At 35.8% G+C, this 18,039-nt stretch overlaps 1 protein-coding gene across 7 annotated transcripts in view; it reads right to left on the bottom strand.

Moving 5' to 3' along the window:
• Nucleotides 1–18,039, bottom strand: part of GPATCH8 (G-patch domain containing 8) — a 114,185-nt gene that overhangs the window by 73,890 nt on the left and 22,256 nt on the right. For 2 of the 7 annotated variants that reach the window (XM_059150218.1, XM_059150216.1), the window contains exons 1-4: nucleotides 15,002–15,054; nucleotides 13,947–13,981; nucleotides 8,793–8,810; nucleotides 6,295–6,367 (exon numbers count right to left, since the gene is read on the bottom strand). Coding sequence is in view for 1 of the 7 variants with exons in the window: in XM_059150214.1 (XP_059006197.1) it covers nucleotides 6,295–6,367; nucleotides 15,002–15,076 (148 nt within the window). In the remaining 6 variants the exon portion in view is untranslated. Of the gene's footprint in view, nucleotides 1–6,294; nucleotides 6,368–8,792; nucleotides 8,811–13,946; nucleotides 13,982–15,001; nucleotides 15,077–18,039 lie in introns of those variants that run through there. The other 5 variants (XM_059150217.1, XM_059150215.1, XM_059150214.1 and 2 more) reach the window with 4 other exon arrangements.

Here is an 18,039-nt window from a genome sequence, read left to right as displayed (position 1 = left end):
AGAGACAGCACAAGCAGGGAGAGTGGCAGGCAGAGTGAGAAGCAGACTCCCCACTGAGCAAGGAGCCTGATGCAGGACTCGACACCAGGATCTTAGGATCATGACCCACGCCAAAGGCAGCCACTAAACCAAATAAGCCACCCAGGCATGGCTCCAACATTATTTTTAAAATAGTAATTACTGGGGTGCCTATGTGGCTCAGTCGGTTAAATGTCTGTCTTCTGCTTGCGTCATGATCCCAGGGTCCTAGGATGGAGTCCCACATGGGGCTCCCAGCTCAGCGGGGAGTCTGTTTCTCCCTCTCCCTCTGCCCCTCCCTCTCTACTTGTGCTTTCTCTCAAATAAAATCTTTAAAAGTAAATAAAGTAAAATAAAATAATTATCCCAGTGCACACCCTAAAAATCTTATTATTTTTTTTAACATTTAAATATTTTATCCATCTTGAATATATGTCAGGGTAAGGCAGCACAGTGAAGATCCAACTTTTTTTTTTCTGGGTGGCTCACCAGTTTTCCCAATGCCACTGTTAAGTGATTAGGGCTCTTCTTAGATTGTGCAAATTAGGCTCAGAAGTGGCAATAACTAATGATCTCAGAATTAGTGAAAGAGACACCAAAATAAGGGGTTCAGAGAGCCTAAAATGCACAGGGCACTAAAAATACAGATCTGGGAGTCAATTATCTAGCACATACTGAGGACATTATAGCTACTATACTGTAAATTCTGGGAAATACAGACTAGCAAGATTTTTTAAGATTTTATTTATTTATTTGATAAAGTGAGTATGGGCATGGGGAGCAGCAGAGGGAGAGTGAGAAGCAGGCTCCCTGTTGAACAGGGGGCCCCATGTGGGGCTAAATTCCAGGACCCTGGGATCATGACCTGAGCCGAAGGCAGACACTTAACCAACTGAGCCTCCCAGGTGCCCCTCTATTTTTTTTTTAAATTATATTTAGGTTTCTGATTAAGACCTAAAGATGGGGGGCACCTGGCTGGCTCAGTCAGTGAGTGTATGACTCTTGATCTCAGGTTGTGAGTTTAAGCCCCACAACAGGTGTAAGAAAAAGGACCTACAGATGGATTATCTCCAGTTCAATTCAAACATCTAAATCTATACAGCAAGGGTGTTAACAGCAATCAGCATCTACGTAGCATTTTATAGTTTTAATAAAGCGAATTCATAATTTATATTAATTTACTTCATCCCATAACTGAATAAATGAGCAAAGATTTTATTGGACTGAAATTTACTGGACTTAAAAAATACCTCCATGATGGTAACTTGTCCCTTTACTTAAAATATGAGGCAGAGCCAAACTCAAACCTAGATCTTGTATTTCGAAATGCTGCTCACACTGCTTTCACATCCTACACCAAGTACTTTTACACAAAACTAGACAAGATGCCCTACACTCAATAAACTTGGAGTGATTTGTCAATTACATATTCAGACTGATCATGTACTTAATTCTAAACATGAAACAAGTACATAAAAGTATAAAACTCAAGAAACCTTCAAAACCTACAATAGTTTAAAAGAGCAAGACTTGGGGAACAGGAACAATTTCTTACCTACTCTGTCCCTGGCTTATGCTATTTATAGCCAGTATAGCTAGAATGCATTATTATCTCAGTAATTATGTGTTGGTTGTCTATTACTGATTGAACCTTCTAGACAGGGTGAGCTATGAAACAATATCAGACCTCATTTATTTTTCCCAGGGGCTGAACTTTTGCTTGTGATTTAAAAACAAAAAACAAAAAAACCCCAAATCATCAAAAAGCACCTAGACAATGTAACAAAGGGAGTTTAGGTACCCCACGTCTGAGCTACACCTACTGATTACACATTTCACAGCAAAATAAAGATTTGAGCTGCATTCCATTCCATTTTTTTAAAGACTTTTATTTATTTGACAGAGAGAGAGATCACAAGTAGGCAGAGATACCATTTATCTTGCATCATACTAACTTTTTTTTTTAACGGCCTCGAGAAAATCTTTTTGTGATAGATTTTCTTTGAGAAAATTAATCTTGCTTCTGCCTGGCCTTAAGGTTTTTTTTTAAAAGATTTTATTTATTTATTTGACAGAGATCTCAAGTAGGTAGAGAGGCAGGCAGAGAGAGAGAGAGAGAAGCAGGCTCCCCGCTGAGCAGAGAGCCTGATGCGGGGCTCGATCCCAGGACCCTGAGATCATGACCTGAGCTGAAGGCAGATGCTTAACCCACTGAGCCACCCAGGCACCCCTCCATTCCATTTTAAACCTTCCAGAAGGTTATAAAACAATTTCAAGAAACAAATCTAGTCCAACTGCCACAAAATACAACTATCATTCATTCATTGTTGCTTTATTCCAAATTAAATACATCCTCTGCCTCTACAATAAGCAACTGTCCATAAGAAATTTTTTCTCTGTGGTGTTCCCTTCAGACACCTTGTCAACGTATCTTTTCTGCAAGTCTTTTTTTTAAATACTAGCAATCACTTATCTGCCACACACAATAAAAGTTCTTTTTTTTTAAACTTCTGAAATATCTTGGGGTGCCTGCATGACTCAGTGGCTTGAAGCCTCTGCCTTCGGCTCAGGTCATGATCCCAGAGTCCTGGGATGGAGCCCCGCATTCGGCTCTTCGCTCAGTGGGGAGCCTGCTTCCCTCCCCCCCTCTCTCTGCCTGCCTCTTTGCCTACTTGTGATCTCTCTGTCAAATAAATAAATAAAATCTTAAAGAAAAAAAAAAAAAAAACTTCTGAAATATCTTAATACTAAGGGAGAGAAAAAGTGGTAAGAATAAAGGAAATTTGAGTACAAAAATAAACCCAATTTATAAAGTACAAAACTCTACCCTGCCACAGATAATCTCATTCCAGAGTCAGCATACTCTATTCCCCAATCTATCCAGTGACAAGATGTTTGCACCATAACCTCCAAGGATGACACTCTTTGTAAAAACCTTGGATGGATAATAATTTTTTTTTGAAGATTATTTATTTGAGAGAGAGAGAGAAAAGGAGAGGGGTGGAGGGGCAGGGGAAGAGGGAGAAGCAGACTCCCCGCTGAGCCGGGAACCAGATTAGGGTTCCATCCTAGGACCATGACATCATAACCCAAGCCAAGGGCAGACACTTAACCAACTGAGTGAGCCACCCAGGCACCCCTGGTAGAAATAATTTTTAAATGTTAACAAAATATCCTGAAGAGATCAGGTTTAAATTTTAGTTGATGGCTATTTTTTTAAAAATTTTATTTATTTGACAGAGAGAGAGATCAGAAGTAGAGAGGCAGGCAGAGAGAGAGGGAGAAACGGGCTCCCCGCTGAGCAGAGAGCCCAATGGGGGGCTTAATCCCAGGACCCTGAGATCATGACCTCAGCTGAAGGCAGAGGCTTAACCCACTGAGCCACCCAGGCGCCCTGTGGATGGCTATGTTAAAGATGTTAGAGCCCTAAAATCAAATAAAAAGGAGAACTGACAGAATTTAAAAAGCGATGAGCCCAGAAATTACATGCTATGAAATACTAAAAAGGCATTATCATTTTCACTAGATCGACTAGATAACCATTTTTCTTCAATGGTTATCTGTAGTAAAGGTTTGGTACAATGAAAAAAAATCTGTCATGTTACATGCCATAAATGTGGCCACATTCTAGGTTAGATCATGTGGTTATTACAGAGAAAACTATGCAAGAGAAGTATGCACACTGCTGAATCTGACACTAAAAAAATCAAGATCCATTTACAAGACCATTAAACTCAGCCTTTAACACTGGTAATACAATAAGATTCCATTCTTCTCCAGGGTAAAGATACAGTACCAGCCATTCAAAACAGATGGGCTTTGCACAATAACTGTGAATTTAGTGAACATTACTGATGGTAGTGTTAAAATGTTTAAGTCACATTTAAGATGAGGGGTGCCTGGGTGGCAAAGTCATGATCTCAGGAGCCTGGGATCCAGCCTGCACTGGGCTCCCTGCTAAGCAGGGAGTCTGCTTCTCCCTCTCCCTGCTCTTATGCTCTTGCTCACTCATGTGCTCTCTCTCTCCCTCTCAGATAAATAAATAAAATCTTTTAAAAACATAAAAATAATAAAATGGTTAAGATGGAAAAAGAAGGTTAAGATAGTAATTTTTACCACAATTAAAAAGAAAAAAGATACGGGCTTCAAATTCCCTTTTAATTTAGATGAATAAGGGACTTAAGATTCATTAAATGTTTACTGTATGCCTGCAACGATGAAGATGGGAGTCAAAATATGAATAAAAACTCTTTTCAAGGAGCTCAAAGCTCAAAACACAACCAAAATTCTACAGTTTTGGGGTTTTTTTGTTTTTGTTTTTTGTACTCATTTACTTGATAGAGAGAGCCAGAGAGCACAAACACGGGGAATGGCAGAGGGAGAAGGAAAAGCAGGTCTCCATTGAGCAGGGAGCCTCATGCAGGCTGATCCCAGGATCCTGGGACCATGACACAAGCGAAGGTAGAAACTCAACCGACTAAACCACCCAGGCGCCCCTACAGTATCCTTAAGGTAAAAATGAAATTTTTCTATCACTGAAAAACAAGTGAGTATTCAATTACCTTCCTTTTCTTAAATTCACTTTCTCTTACTCTTTCTTTTCCTCTGCTAGGTGTTAAGTCTCTAATGCTTACAAATGAAAAATTCTGGGATTCAAACAAATTTGCTCTTAACTGTACTTTTTGTACCAACTCATTATGAAGTCATTTTGTAATGAGTTCTTGTGCCACTGAGAAAACAAGTTTAATGGTAATCAAATCTTTCTATCTCCCCCCCAAAACAGATTACTGCTTAGTAATAAATACTAATTTTAATAGAACTACTAGGATTATAATTTAAAAAGCAAAGGTTTTAGGGGGCACCTGGGTAGCTCAGTCAGCTGCGTGTCCAACTCTTAGTTTCAGCTCAGGTCATGATCTCAGGGTTGTGAAACTGAGCCCCTCATCAGGCTCCACACTCAGTACGGAGTCTGCTTGGCCCTCTCCCTCTGCTCCTCCCTCCCACCCCCAACTTTCCCTCAAAAAAATAAAATCTTAAAAAAAAAAGCAAAGGTTTGGGGCGCCTGGGTGGCTCAGTGGGTTAAGCTGCTGCCTTCGGCTCAGGTCATGATCTCAGGGTCCTGGGATCGAGCCCCGCATCGGGCTCTCTGCTCAGCGGGGAGCCTGCTTCCTCCTCTCTCTCTCTGCCTGCCTCTCTGCCTGCTTGTGATTTCTCTCTGTCATATAAATAAATAAAATCTTAAAAAAATAAATAAATAAATAGTACTTTAAAAAAAAAAAAAAAAAAAAAAAAAAGCAAAGGTTTTAAAGACTAGAACATTCCACTTTATGCCCTATCCTGTGCCCTTAACACATACAACTGAGTTGATTAGACTTCCCAAAATGTAAAAATCTATTTCCAAAACTCAAAGAATTAGTCAATAAAAGTAAACCTCTCCTCAAAGATCCCTTTATACAATGAGACCCCTCCCCATGACCAGAAGTAGTAGTGCAATGATTCCCATCATTTCTGAAGTAGTGTTCATATCCACGAAGAATAAATAGTAGCTCATGAACATGAAGGAGTTAAAAAGTGAACGGAGTTGGTTTCCAACTAACAAGTACTCAAAAGGAGAATGTTAGTATTTTGTTTTTATCCAAATGATTACTACAGTTAAAAGAAAAACAAATGCAATGGAAATTTTAAGTCATATATTTTTCAGAGCCTGATCTGAACCTGAGAAATTGACCTCTGCTCAGAGAGTCTTAAGAAACAAACTTCTGCTTCCATTTTTTGTTTCATGTGGGTTAATTCTTCTCTCTACTACTATGTGGCTTCTGACTGCAGAGAAAAAGAACCATGGGCAATCACCAGCTTTGGAAAGGCAAAAATTAAATTCTGCTGTTGAATGGCTCCTTTTATAATACTGAGGCCACAATACAACATCGCTAAATGACACAAAGAAAGCACACTCTGAGACAGTGTGTTTCTTTTACTCTACCCACCCATCACCCATCGCCCCCACCAAAAAAATTTAAAACCAGTCCAGCCATACACACACAATGTTTGACCTGAAAGTATTCATGACATAGTTTACTCTTGCAAACTACTAGCATAATAGTAACTTAAAATACAGTTATAGGAAAAATATAGACTGTTCTAGGGGAGAAAAGGCAGGGGGGAAAAGCCCAAACACTTAAGGGGGAAAAAAAAAAGACAATCAATATATTCAAGCATAAGATCAAATCAAAAACATTTTTTTTTCTTTCTTTCTTTTTGTACATTTAAAAAACTTACCCTGAAGAGATTTTCCCAATCCCTGGCCCAGCTTCCACCCATGTTTCTGGAGTAAGCGATGTCCAATATTATCCTGACAGACAGAACAGAGAGACAAACCAAAAATATTCCAATAATATATTCTTCCCTTCCTAGTGACATTTAAACAGGTGACGAGCAAGAGATAATTCTACATATTGCATGCAAAAAGATGCTAATAATAGGGTAAATGTGCCCAATAAAAGGGGCATTAATGTAAAAAGAAATGCTGACCAATATTTTATATGGGAAGAACATAGGGGTAAGGGTCCTTTCTGATGGTGTGCTGGGCAACTTTTGTACATAACATTTCAAAAAGGAGAAAAAAAGGAAGGGAAAAGGGGAAGAATACATTTATGAAGTTTAAAACTAACATTAAAAAGCATAAAATCAAGGTACTTATACAATCATATCCACCACCTAGACAGCACCACTTTAAGATTTTTTTTTTTAAAGAAAATCTACACTGTGTTTAGTTATTTTGTTTATGTGTCAGGCTTTCATGATACAAAGTAAGTTGTAAGTGTAAGACTGCCCCACCACTAGAAATGAAAACACAATCAGAGCAAAATCCAGGCTAGACTTGATTGGTTTTTTTAATATATATATATATATATAAAATATATAAATATTTAACTAGCATGCAGCCAATATTAAACTGAAAAAACAGTGAGGTTAGTAAAACAAGAAATTAAATTGATTAAACAGAAAAATAAAATGAGCTCAAGCACAGACTGAGTGATGCATTTCAACATGTAATCTAACAAAAATGCTAAAATGTTAGAATGAAACAGGCCTAGCAATAAGTTAACAGTAAAGAACCATTAGTGCATGTAGGGGGAAAAATCAATATACATAATGTCTCATCTTCCTAGGAGCACATCAGAAAAGGTATTTTAATGTAAATTGTATGAAAAGACACCAGAAACAACAATTAATGTCAGCTTCTGTGTAAGGGTTCAAGATCTTAGAAACCTCTGCATATCTTTGTCCTGTTTGCTTTTTAAAATATTATAAAGTATGGAGATGAAACTAATATAACCATTAACTATGTCAGCTAAAATGCTCCTAAACTCATGGGAACACTTTCAAATAACAAACACAAAGGGTTCTCTATGCATTAAAATGTAATTTACAGTACTAACCTGGTATCACCATTTAAAAATAATCTATTTCCTAAAAACAACAACAACAACCCAACAACAAAAAATATACACACACAAAAAGAAAATAATCTATTTCCTGAATCCATCTAAAAAGTTAAAGCCACGAATTACTGATTTAAAATCAAACATCTCCTGTTAAAACTATTTTTTATCTTCTAGCTCCCTATTCATAGATAAAATGGTCTTTAAAATTATAGAAAAAAAAATTATTTTATTGTTATTTTTCTTTTCAGACGGTAAATTAGAAGAGGAAGAGTAAGCCTCCCCAATGTTCTTTTTAAGTTGGGGGCTGTGGGGACAGTTTCCTTCCACAAGTTTATAACATGCAAACTGCAAACAGGAAAACTTGGCTGAGCAACTGATTACTTCAGTGATTAGGCTGGGGGTCGGAGGGTGGTGCAGATCTCGGTACATTTAAAAAAAAAAAAAAAAGGAGCAAACAATAATGGAAAATCTGTTTCAAAAAAAAAAAAGACGAAGAAAATTTGTTTCTAAAACAAGATACTCTTGGGGCACCTGGGTGGCTCAGTGGGTTAAAGCCTCTGCCTTCAGCTCGGGTCATGATCCCAGGGTTGAGCCCCACATCGGGCTCTCTGCTCTGCAGGGAGCCTGCTTTCTCCCCTCTCTCTGCCTGCCTATCTGCCTACTTGTGATTTCTCTCTCTATGTCAAATAAATAAAATATATATATTAAAAAAACAAAACAAAACAAGATACTCTTGTTTTAAACATATAGATAAAATATCAATATGGTACACAAAAGGTCACTAGAAATTACTTTTTGCCAGGAACTAAAAGAATTTGAAAATGCCATGGTTATGTATAAACTCAGTTGAAGACTTCCACATTACTAGACTTAAAAAACTTAAAAAATAATTAAAGTCTTAATACAAGTAGTGTTAGCAGAAAATGAAGAGGTCTTTATTATCCTACCATAAATATAAACTTACCTGTACATAAAATCCTTACTTTATATCATAACTCCTACAAGTAAGTAACTATGGAAAGGACAAGGATAGCAGAATGACTCTAAGATTATGTAGTTGACTAAATTATTGTTTAATCTTTTAATCAGCTACTTTTATATCTATAATTTTACAACTATACTTGGCACAGAGATTTAGGATATTAAACCATGCTGACAAAAATTGCTGCCCCCTTTTTTTATTTAAGAAAACTCAATCTTTGGCTAAGTGGAGATGAGACATTATGCTGACTGTGTTATATTATGAATGCACTAAAATAAACAGACAGATGAAGCAGTATGCTATTTCCAAAAGCAGTGCAAGTGGAGTGAAAGCATTTCCATACGAACCTGGCTTTAAAAACTGGGCTGTCAAAAGAACAGTTAAATGTAACACAAAGTAAGAAACTGTCCAATCACTAATGGTCGTTTTTTTTTTTTGTCTTGTTTTCAATTCACTGCTTGCAATTAATGTATTTATTAAAGAAGAGTGAAAGCATAAGTAAATTCACGAGTCAAGACCAGCTGAGAGATTCAAGAGCAGCGTGTTGTGACTGACAACAGTGAAAGGAAAAGCAAATGTTAAAGGGAGAGGAAGAAAAAAGAAAACTTTAGGGATTATACACATTAGCACCACTTTTACAAAACCACTCAAGATGGCTGTCACCTCAAAAAAAAAAAAAAAGCTATTGATACAAATGATAGTGGCATTTCTCAAACTTTAGGTGAAAACTGTTCTTTAATTAAATTTATATTCCTAATTATTAACAAGGAACAGAATGTTAGGGTCTATATTAAAATTACCATGCCACTCTATGTCCTTATGGTTACAACAAAAGGCAACAGAAACAATGGACATACCTCTCCCAGAACCTCTTCCCCTTACCAACCTCCTAGATTAAGTGAATGACTAATACAGAAAATCTGGACCTTTCCTATCATTCCAGACTACCTGCTTTTGGAGGAAAAAAGGCAGCTCTGTATCTCTGCAGAAAGGGCTAGTATTCAGTATGGTCCCTTTTCCTACCAAAAAAAGAAAAGAAGTTTTATAAACACTTGTCAAAAATCCAATAGGCTTAGGGATAATGGGTAACACAAGGAAGACACACCAAAATACCTCATAACAAAGTAGAACAAAGCAGACTTGCCTATCTCTGAAATGATCAAAATGTTCACTGAACATTCACAGTGAAAGAACAAGGAACTCACTCATAAGCCTGTGAAAATAGTAATCTCCTATCTCTACCTGGAGTTGTGATTTTGCTAATTATTCCCATGGATGTTATTTATGACAATAAATTGGAGTAAGTGATTTAAAGCTCAAACAGGTAACCTAGACATAACAAGGGCACTGAGCACTAAATTTACCTCTAAGTAGCAGCATTTTACTATTTCAGGCACTTCAGTAGTGACTAAAAAATCTTTCAAAAATAAAAAAGAAAAAACTAAAAAAAAACCACTGTGTTTGATTTTAAAATAAAATACGTAATTTAAGGTTTAATTGTAATGTCATAGAACCAAAAATAAGTAACAGAATTCTTTTTCTTTTATAACACTGTCTGGTTTGTAACTGACAAAGGGGCATGACAATAATAGGCTGCTTTAAATTAGATGCACATGGAAGAACTGCAGGACAATTCCACCTACCTACCCACCTACCTACCTATTTAAGTAAACTCTGCCCCCAACATGGGGCTCAAGCTTATGACCCCAAGATCAAGAGTTGCATGTTCTATGAACTGAGCCAGCCAGGCACATAAAGGCAAATACTCATCCTAAATTAACTGATAAAGCAACTGACCTTTGCCCAAGGGAGGCAGGCAAAAAACTGGGTTCCACTTAATTCAGAGTTACCACAAGCTATTTGTTCCTCTGTGTGCTCAAGACCAAAATGGTGGTAGTGTGGCATTTTCTTTGGTTTCTTTATGAATTTCTTAATTCTGGTCAAACCATGAAACTGAACTGAAAACCCAAACTTTTTATACCTACTATCTCAGTTGGCCTTTTTTCTTTTCTATTTCTAAAGTTAAATCTATAACTAAAATGCTATGTTATTATTCTTTGTTCCCTTCTATGATATGTGTAAGAAAGGAGAATATAATTCTTAAATGGGAACATCTCTGAAAGCAAGAAATGTAAGTTATTATAAACTATCAACATGCTGAAACACAATACCAGAAAAAAAAAAAAAAAAAAACCCTCATTATTGTTTCAGCCATTCCTCAACACTTGTATTTATTATCAAGCAGAAAATTTTCCCAAGAAATTTTTTCTGCTCCATAAACTATATTCCATCATAATAACAATGACCATTTTGGCAACAGCACCATCAATCTGTAAAATGGGACCCTGCCAAAACAGATAAAAATTTATTTTATTTCAAGAGTCTGATTCCAGTTTTTATAGCAGGAAACAGAATATCATGTCTCAAGAGAAAACTATACTACAATTATGTCAGTAACTGGATGAGTTTATTAACTCCACACTCAATTTTCTTTCAGTTGACAGCCACATTCAATTTACACCATTTAGACCATTTTCAAGTGACAAAAATGGGAAGTCTCTTGAGTGGATTGTAAGCTTTGCTGATTGTGTATTAAAAGACTCTATAAGCAAAAACCAAATGCTACTAGGTGAACCCATGCAAACAACAAGTTGTAAAAATTCCCGAAACAAAAAAATCTATAGCTCACTACAGATGACACAATGAAGACTAGAGAGAAAAGCCATATAGTAATGCTACACCATTCAGCTCCAAGAAGCACATTATTTATAGTGCAGTCCACATATGGTCACTGCTAAATGTCAAATCAGCAGTCTTATAGTTACAGTTTGGAACTAGTGGAGTCCACAGATCTAAACAGATATGCAACATGACAAAACTCAATTATACATGTACTTCTAAATCCCTACATGAGCAAAGTAAACATCAGCAACTGGAGTTTGAAAATGTACATTAATTTTTTTAAACAGCTCAGTCAACCTAAGAACTATAAAGACAGGATTTTTATCAGGTAAAACAAAGACCAACTAATGGCTGATGATAGTTTTACTTCCAACAGCAACTGTGACAATTTTACTATGATGCAGGTATTTTGCCTTTGGTATAGCTTATAATCATGCCCCCATCTCATTTCTCATTGTCGGTGACAAAAGTAATAAAAACCATTATATCCTAAATCACACCAACCAGTTCTTGGAACTATGTGGAATTCTAGACTGAGCTATGGCTTTAGATTAAGTTTTGTTTTCTAAGTAGTTTATCTTTCTTAAAAACATAGAGCATATAATTATAATGGGTGCGACTTAAAAAAAATCATTAAGCAATAACTTAAAATTCAAATCCTAAGAAGTTTTTTTGTAATAAAGGTAAAACATTAATACTTTCCATTTTCTCTAATCAAGTTGTCTGGCAATTCTTTCATAATTTTCTTAGAACAAAGTTTTATTCCTGACCAAAAATTTCACTGAAAGATATCTGGTTGGTTGAAATAAAGTAGGGGAAATAAAACTTTTTAACAAAAATTATGAAATACTTTATAAATGCTGGATTTTGAGGTGTTTCCCACACTTCCTGATTGAAAGGAAATACCTGTATCATCTAACAAATCTGGACTTCAGAAGTTTACTAAAAGCATAATGCATTATTGAGTCTTTGTATTGCATTCCCCATCTTGCCAGTTTGCAACAAATTTACCCTATTACCAATGGAAAAGACCTTAATCCTATACTCACAATAACCCTTCACACAGGCATATTTCTTGGCACAAACCTGTGCAGAGACTTCCACGGTTACCAGCTGCTGCAGATTACCTTTGTTTTAAAAAAAAAAAAATGACTAGACCTTTAGCTCCTGCAATGATCTGTAGACTCCCAAAGCTGCATATTTCCAGCCACTTTTGAGTTGCATGCTGTAGCAAAACAGTCAGCACCTCTCAACAGATATTGCTGCAGAGAAAGATTTTAATTCAGCAGAGACTCTATATGTGAGAAGCAATGCCATTTTCCCCCTAAGAACAAGAGAGTTCAATATAGCCAACCAGCCATATAACTAAAACATACTTATTTAGTGAGTATTCCTTAGGTGATAGGGCACTTTCTTTTGGGTGGGGGATGGGAGGAGAAGAGGGGAATTGATACCACACTACCAACTTTCATGCCAATTGTTTTAGCAAAAGTTTCTTTAAAACCTTTCTTTAATCAATTTGTTCCCCAGTGATTTGGTAAAAGAAATAAAATCCCTCCTGTTGTGTGTCCCCACTTCTATCTAACACAATGTAGACTAGGAAGCACCTCCTCCCACTACCTAAACTACCACATCAATAATATTTACTTATTTGTTTCAGGAGTAAATTTTCATTAGAAATATAATTTATTGGGCGCCTGGGTGGCTCAGTGGGTTGAGCCGCTGCCTTCTGCTCAGGTCATGATCTCAGAGTCCTGGGATCGAGTCCCGCATCGGGCTCTCTGCTCAGCGGAGAGCCTGCTTCCCTCTCTCTCTCTGTCTGCCTCTCCATCTACTTGTGATTTCTCTCTGTCAAATAAATAAATAAAATCTTTTAAAAAAAAAAAAATAAATAAATAAATAAAAAGAAATATAATTTATTAATATACAGCTCTGAACATATACTTATTCATTTTTTAAAAATTAAATATCCAGTTGAGTACTATACCATTCATTATTTTAAGTGAAGATAATACTGCTCAATAAATAGAGCATGTATCAATTCCACTCCTACTCTTTGAGATTACTTAACAATGATTACTCAGTCAGACTGTCTTCTGATAGCATTCTTCCTATGACATGTGCTGGAAAAAATCCTGGACAGTGTGAGAGGAAAAACAGCATTAGCCTCACACACCAAAGGAAGGAATTTTCCAAAACTTTAAAATGCAGCCCTAAATTGCTTTAGAAATGTTTATTAAAGTTTTTAAAAAATCTTTATTGAGTATAGTAATAATGAATACTAAGGTGCAAATTTAGTCTAATTACATTTCCTACTACTTAGAGTACCCACAGAATGCAGCTTATTTAAGAATATTAACCATGTACCTTATAGATATGGTACTTGGGTCTTGCTTCTGATAGCTATCTGTTCTTAAACTATGAAAATTAAATTATTTTTCAAGTACAAAATACTAATCTAGCTAGCTTACAGACTTTATTGTAAAATTCTGCCTTGTGATAATTCCCTAGGTGATATAACAAGGCACACACTTCAGTGATTTTTAACTAAGCGATGTGGACTTGGCATTATATCCTCAAATCAAAACACAAGACTGGGCTTTCAGCAAACTATCAGATATGAATTCTCCCTCTGCAGCATTATCACATGCGTCATCAATTACTGCCATGCCTAAGTCTAGCATCATGCCAGCACATTAAGACAGAAGGTACTATATGCAGTGTTCACTGGACCAGAAGAACAGAAATAAGAAGGGGAGGTGGGGGAGAAAGAAACCCTAGAGAAGAAATTAAAAAAAGGCAGACCGTGCAATACAAACCAGATCATGGCTGCTTAGCTAATATGGGCCAACTGCTGTGGAAGAAAAATGTCGAACACCCCAAGTTGTGTAAATTTCTGTAAACATCTAAACACACACACAAACACACACACAACACCAACCTAATCAGGAACATAAATATATGTTGATCCTTTACTATGTTACAGATTGAAAATAAAAGCTAAAGTTAAAATATCTGTGCTCTCTAAACTGCCTTATCTTCCTGAGGAAGGAGGAGAAGCTAATGTTTCTTAAAAGGAGAGGGGATATGTCTTGACTGCTATAAAGATTAAGATTTCCTCTTTGGTCATTTTTGCTCAAGTTTACCAATAACTCACTGAAACCCTTATTAAAATATGTACACTAACCACAAATATTAAATATTGACAATACTGACAAGTTTAGACTTTTTTAACAATGAACTGTGTAATTTAAAAATAAAAGTCTTTTCAAAATGAAAATAATGTTTAAAAATTGGGATTTTTTAAAAAAATTAAGTCAGGAAAATAAATCCCTTGTTCTATTACTTTATATCAGTATCTAAAACTAAGCCATGTAAAGAGATAGAATCAGCTTTTCACAAAAACCAGACATCTACATAAGCTACCAAATTTTTCATTTTTCACAAGTGTCTGGTTAACTGTATTAGTCAACTATTCCTAATGGAACATTTCACACGTGATTGTGTTCCCTAAGAAAGGTGAAGCTTTTCAAGGATCAAAATACATTTTACTCCTTTATTCAATTTACAAAAATACTAAACTTTAACTTGCTATCTTTAACAGAGTATCACTATGGACCAAAATGATATTTTTTCATCAAATGCTAAGTTGTTTCTAGATTTTTCAGACCAATTTCCCAAAACATTAAATATTAGATTACATCCCAAACTCTATTTGATTATTGTAGGGCATGCAAAAAAACAAAAACAACAACAACAAAAAAACCACTCTAAACTGTACTGTAAATTAATAAATTTAAATTCATTCACATCAAGTGTCACACGAACACTACCTAACTAACTATGACCCAAAATTAAGCACTGATCATCTTACCGATTCTATAGGCTTGTCAAGTGATGCCTGTTCAATTTCCAAATGTCCTTCTTCATATTGATCAAAGTGATTACCCTGAAAGAACAAGACTACAGTTATTTTTCAAAAGTAATAAATGCTGAAATTATTAATAATCTAATCAAACTAGCTGTTATTTTAAATTTTCATTCTTTTTCCGCAATCAAAACTGTGTCAAAAATTCAGACTTTTCTAAATCTACAAAAATAATTTATTAGAGGAGTCTAGGCCTAGTAATATGAATTCTTCCTATACTGCAAACACTGAAATTGCTAATTAAAATACTATTAAAAAGCATTTGGATTATTAACTTCTTCTCAGACTGACTATATTACGAAGACTGTAGGATCTTAGAAACAAAGATCCATGTTTAACTTTTCATAAACAATCCCGTACTAAAGAAAATAAGTAACAGAAGAATGAAAACAAAACCTATAATACTGTCCAACGTTGGTAACATTGCTTTTAACTAAAACTGCTAAAAAATTCAACTTTAAGTGCTAACTCCCAAATTTCAAGGAATTTGAACACACAATCTCTTGACACGTTATTCCAAACACAGCTATTCCTCAAATGATCTGCCGAGAGAGATAAACATGTCTGTGTAATGCCATATTTGACCATAATCAAGCAAGGAGTCACTGCAACTAGAATAAGTCAAAACAGTTCAGCTGCGGATAGGTGCAGACAACTAGGAAGTTCTCGCTAATTATGGTTTTCTCTCATCTCCCTGCTTCATTAGAAAAGAAGAGCTCATAATTTGGCATTAAATCCGAATACCAATTTTCTGATTCCCTTTTTGTTACAGAAGCAGGCATGATGGTTTGTTGAGTCCTTAATTGACCTAAATGAAAAGACTAAAGAGCCTACATTAATTGAGTGTGTGGAGTGGTAGGGCACAATTTTTCAAGGTAAAATTTTGGTTGAATAAAACTTAATGATAGAATATCACCTCACACCAGTCAGAATGGCTAAAATCAACAAGTCAGGAAATGACAGATGCTGGCGAGGATGTGGAGAAAGGGGAACCCTCCTACACTGTTGGTGGGAATGCAAGCTGGTGCAGCCACTCTGGAAAACAGCATGGAGGTTCCTCAAAATGTTGAAAATAGAACTGCCCTATGACCCAGCAATTGCACTATTGGGTATTTACCCTAAAGATACAAACGTAGTGATCCAAAGGGGCACGTGCACCCGAATGTTTATGGCAGCAATGTCCACAATAGCCAAACTATGGAAAGAACCTAGATGTCCGTCAACAGATGAATGGATCAAGAAGATGTGGTATATATACACAATGGAATACTATGCAGCCATCAAAAGAAATGAAATCTTGCCATTTGCAACAACATGGATGGAACTAGAGCGTATCATGCTTAGCGAAATAAGTCAAGCAGAGAAAGACAACTATCATATGATCTCCCTGATATGAGGAAGTGGTGATGCAACATGGGGGCTTAAGTGGGTAGGAGAAGAATAAATGAAACAAGATGGGATTGGGAGGGAGACAAACCATAAGTGACTCTTAATCTCACAAAACAAACTGAGGGTTGCTGGGGGGAGGGGGTTTGGGAGAAGGGGGTGGGATTATGGACATTGGGGAGGGTATGTGCTTTGGTGAGTGCTGTGAAGTGTGTAAACCTGGTGATTCACAGACCTGTACCCCTGGGGATAAAAATATATGTTTATAAAAAATAAAAAATTAAAAAAAAAAAAACTTAATGATAGAGATATAAAACATATAATCTGCCACACTGTATCATAAACACTAGGTTACTTGTTTCTCTCATCAGACTGTAAAGTCCTTAAGAACAAAACTAAATCTTATTTATCTCTTATAACCCTAAAAATGTGGTGGCTAAACATCACAGAACAATTAGGTGCTAAAATTGTGTGGTACTGATAAAAAAAAAATCCTGGAATTAGACAGTGGTGGTGATAATGGTCATACAACAGCTAATGTACTTAATGCCACTGAACTGTACACTTTAAAGTACTTAAAATGGTACTTTTATATTGTATTTTACTACAATAAAAATGATAAAAATAAAATTTTGCAGAAGAGTCTATCCAGAAGAAAAGAGTAACAGGAATGGGTTTTCCAAAGAAAAAAAGCAAATCCTAAAAACTGAAGAGCTGACATTCCAAGAAGGAGGAAAAGCAATCATCAACAAATACTAAAAATGAAAAAAATAGCTATAAATCCTGAAAGGATTTATCTCCAGTATTTTGTCTGACAATCTCTTTAAAATTAACACTTGCCTCTTCTTTTAACTTCTAAAACAACATTTAAAAGATTAAAAATAGTTACTACAAGGCATTAATTGCAAGGTGCTTCAAAATTCCCAAATAGTAAACATCCAAATACTCAGATTAACTCAAAAACCTCACATTGCATAACAATGCCTCACTAAATCTATTAACTCTTTCACTCCACAGCTCTATAGGATTTAAAGATAAAATCTCATCCGACCAACAATAACTGGATACTATTTTGAAAGTTACTTTAGAGTAACTTAGGACAACCATGCTTTAAATCAAAAGAGAACTGCCCCCAAATTTATCACTATCCAAGATGATATAATAAAAACACAAACACCTGCAGATATTATGAGAGAACTACCAAGCAACTCCATAAAAAAGAATATGGACATCTAAGAAAAGCCATTCTAGTTCATCCTTACTGCACAAGAGATCACTCAAATTTTTCCAAACAGATAATGAATCATTAGCAAAATCCTTTCATCTGTAGACTTAAAATCACTTTAACGATTTTATTTTTTAATTAATCTCTATACCCAATGTGGGGCTCAAACTTACAACCCTGAGATCAAAGAGTTGTGTGCTGTATTGAATGAACCAGCCAGGTGCCCCAGATTTAGTCATTTAGAAAATCCTTCTGTAGATTACGAACATGTTTCAAGTAAGATACTTAACAAATTTCTAAACATAGCCAGCTAAGTTTTTCTAAACCTTTGGAACTCTTGGGTGACTGAGTGGCTCACGTCATGATCTGGGGG

The sequence above is a fragment of the Mustela lutreola genome, chromosome 15, assembly GCF_030435805.1.
Source record: "Mustela lutreola isolate mMusLut2 chromosome 15, mMusLut2.pri, whole genome shotgun sequence".
Taxonomy (NCBI): Eukaryota; Metazoa; Chordata; class Mammalia; order Carnivora; family Mustelidae; genus Mustela; species Mustela lutreola.
The sequence above is the reverse complement of the archived record's forward strand: the minus strand, read 5'-3'. Positions and strand labels throughout refer to the sequence as shown.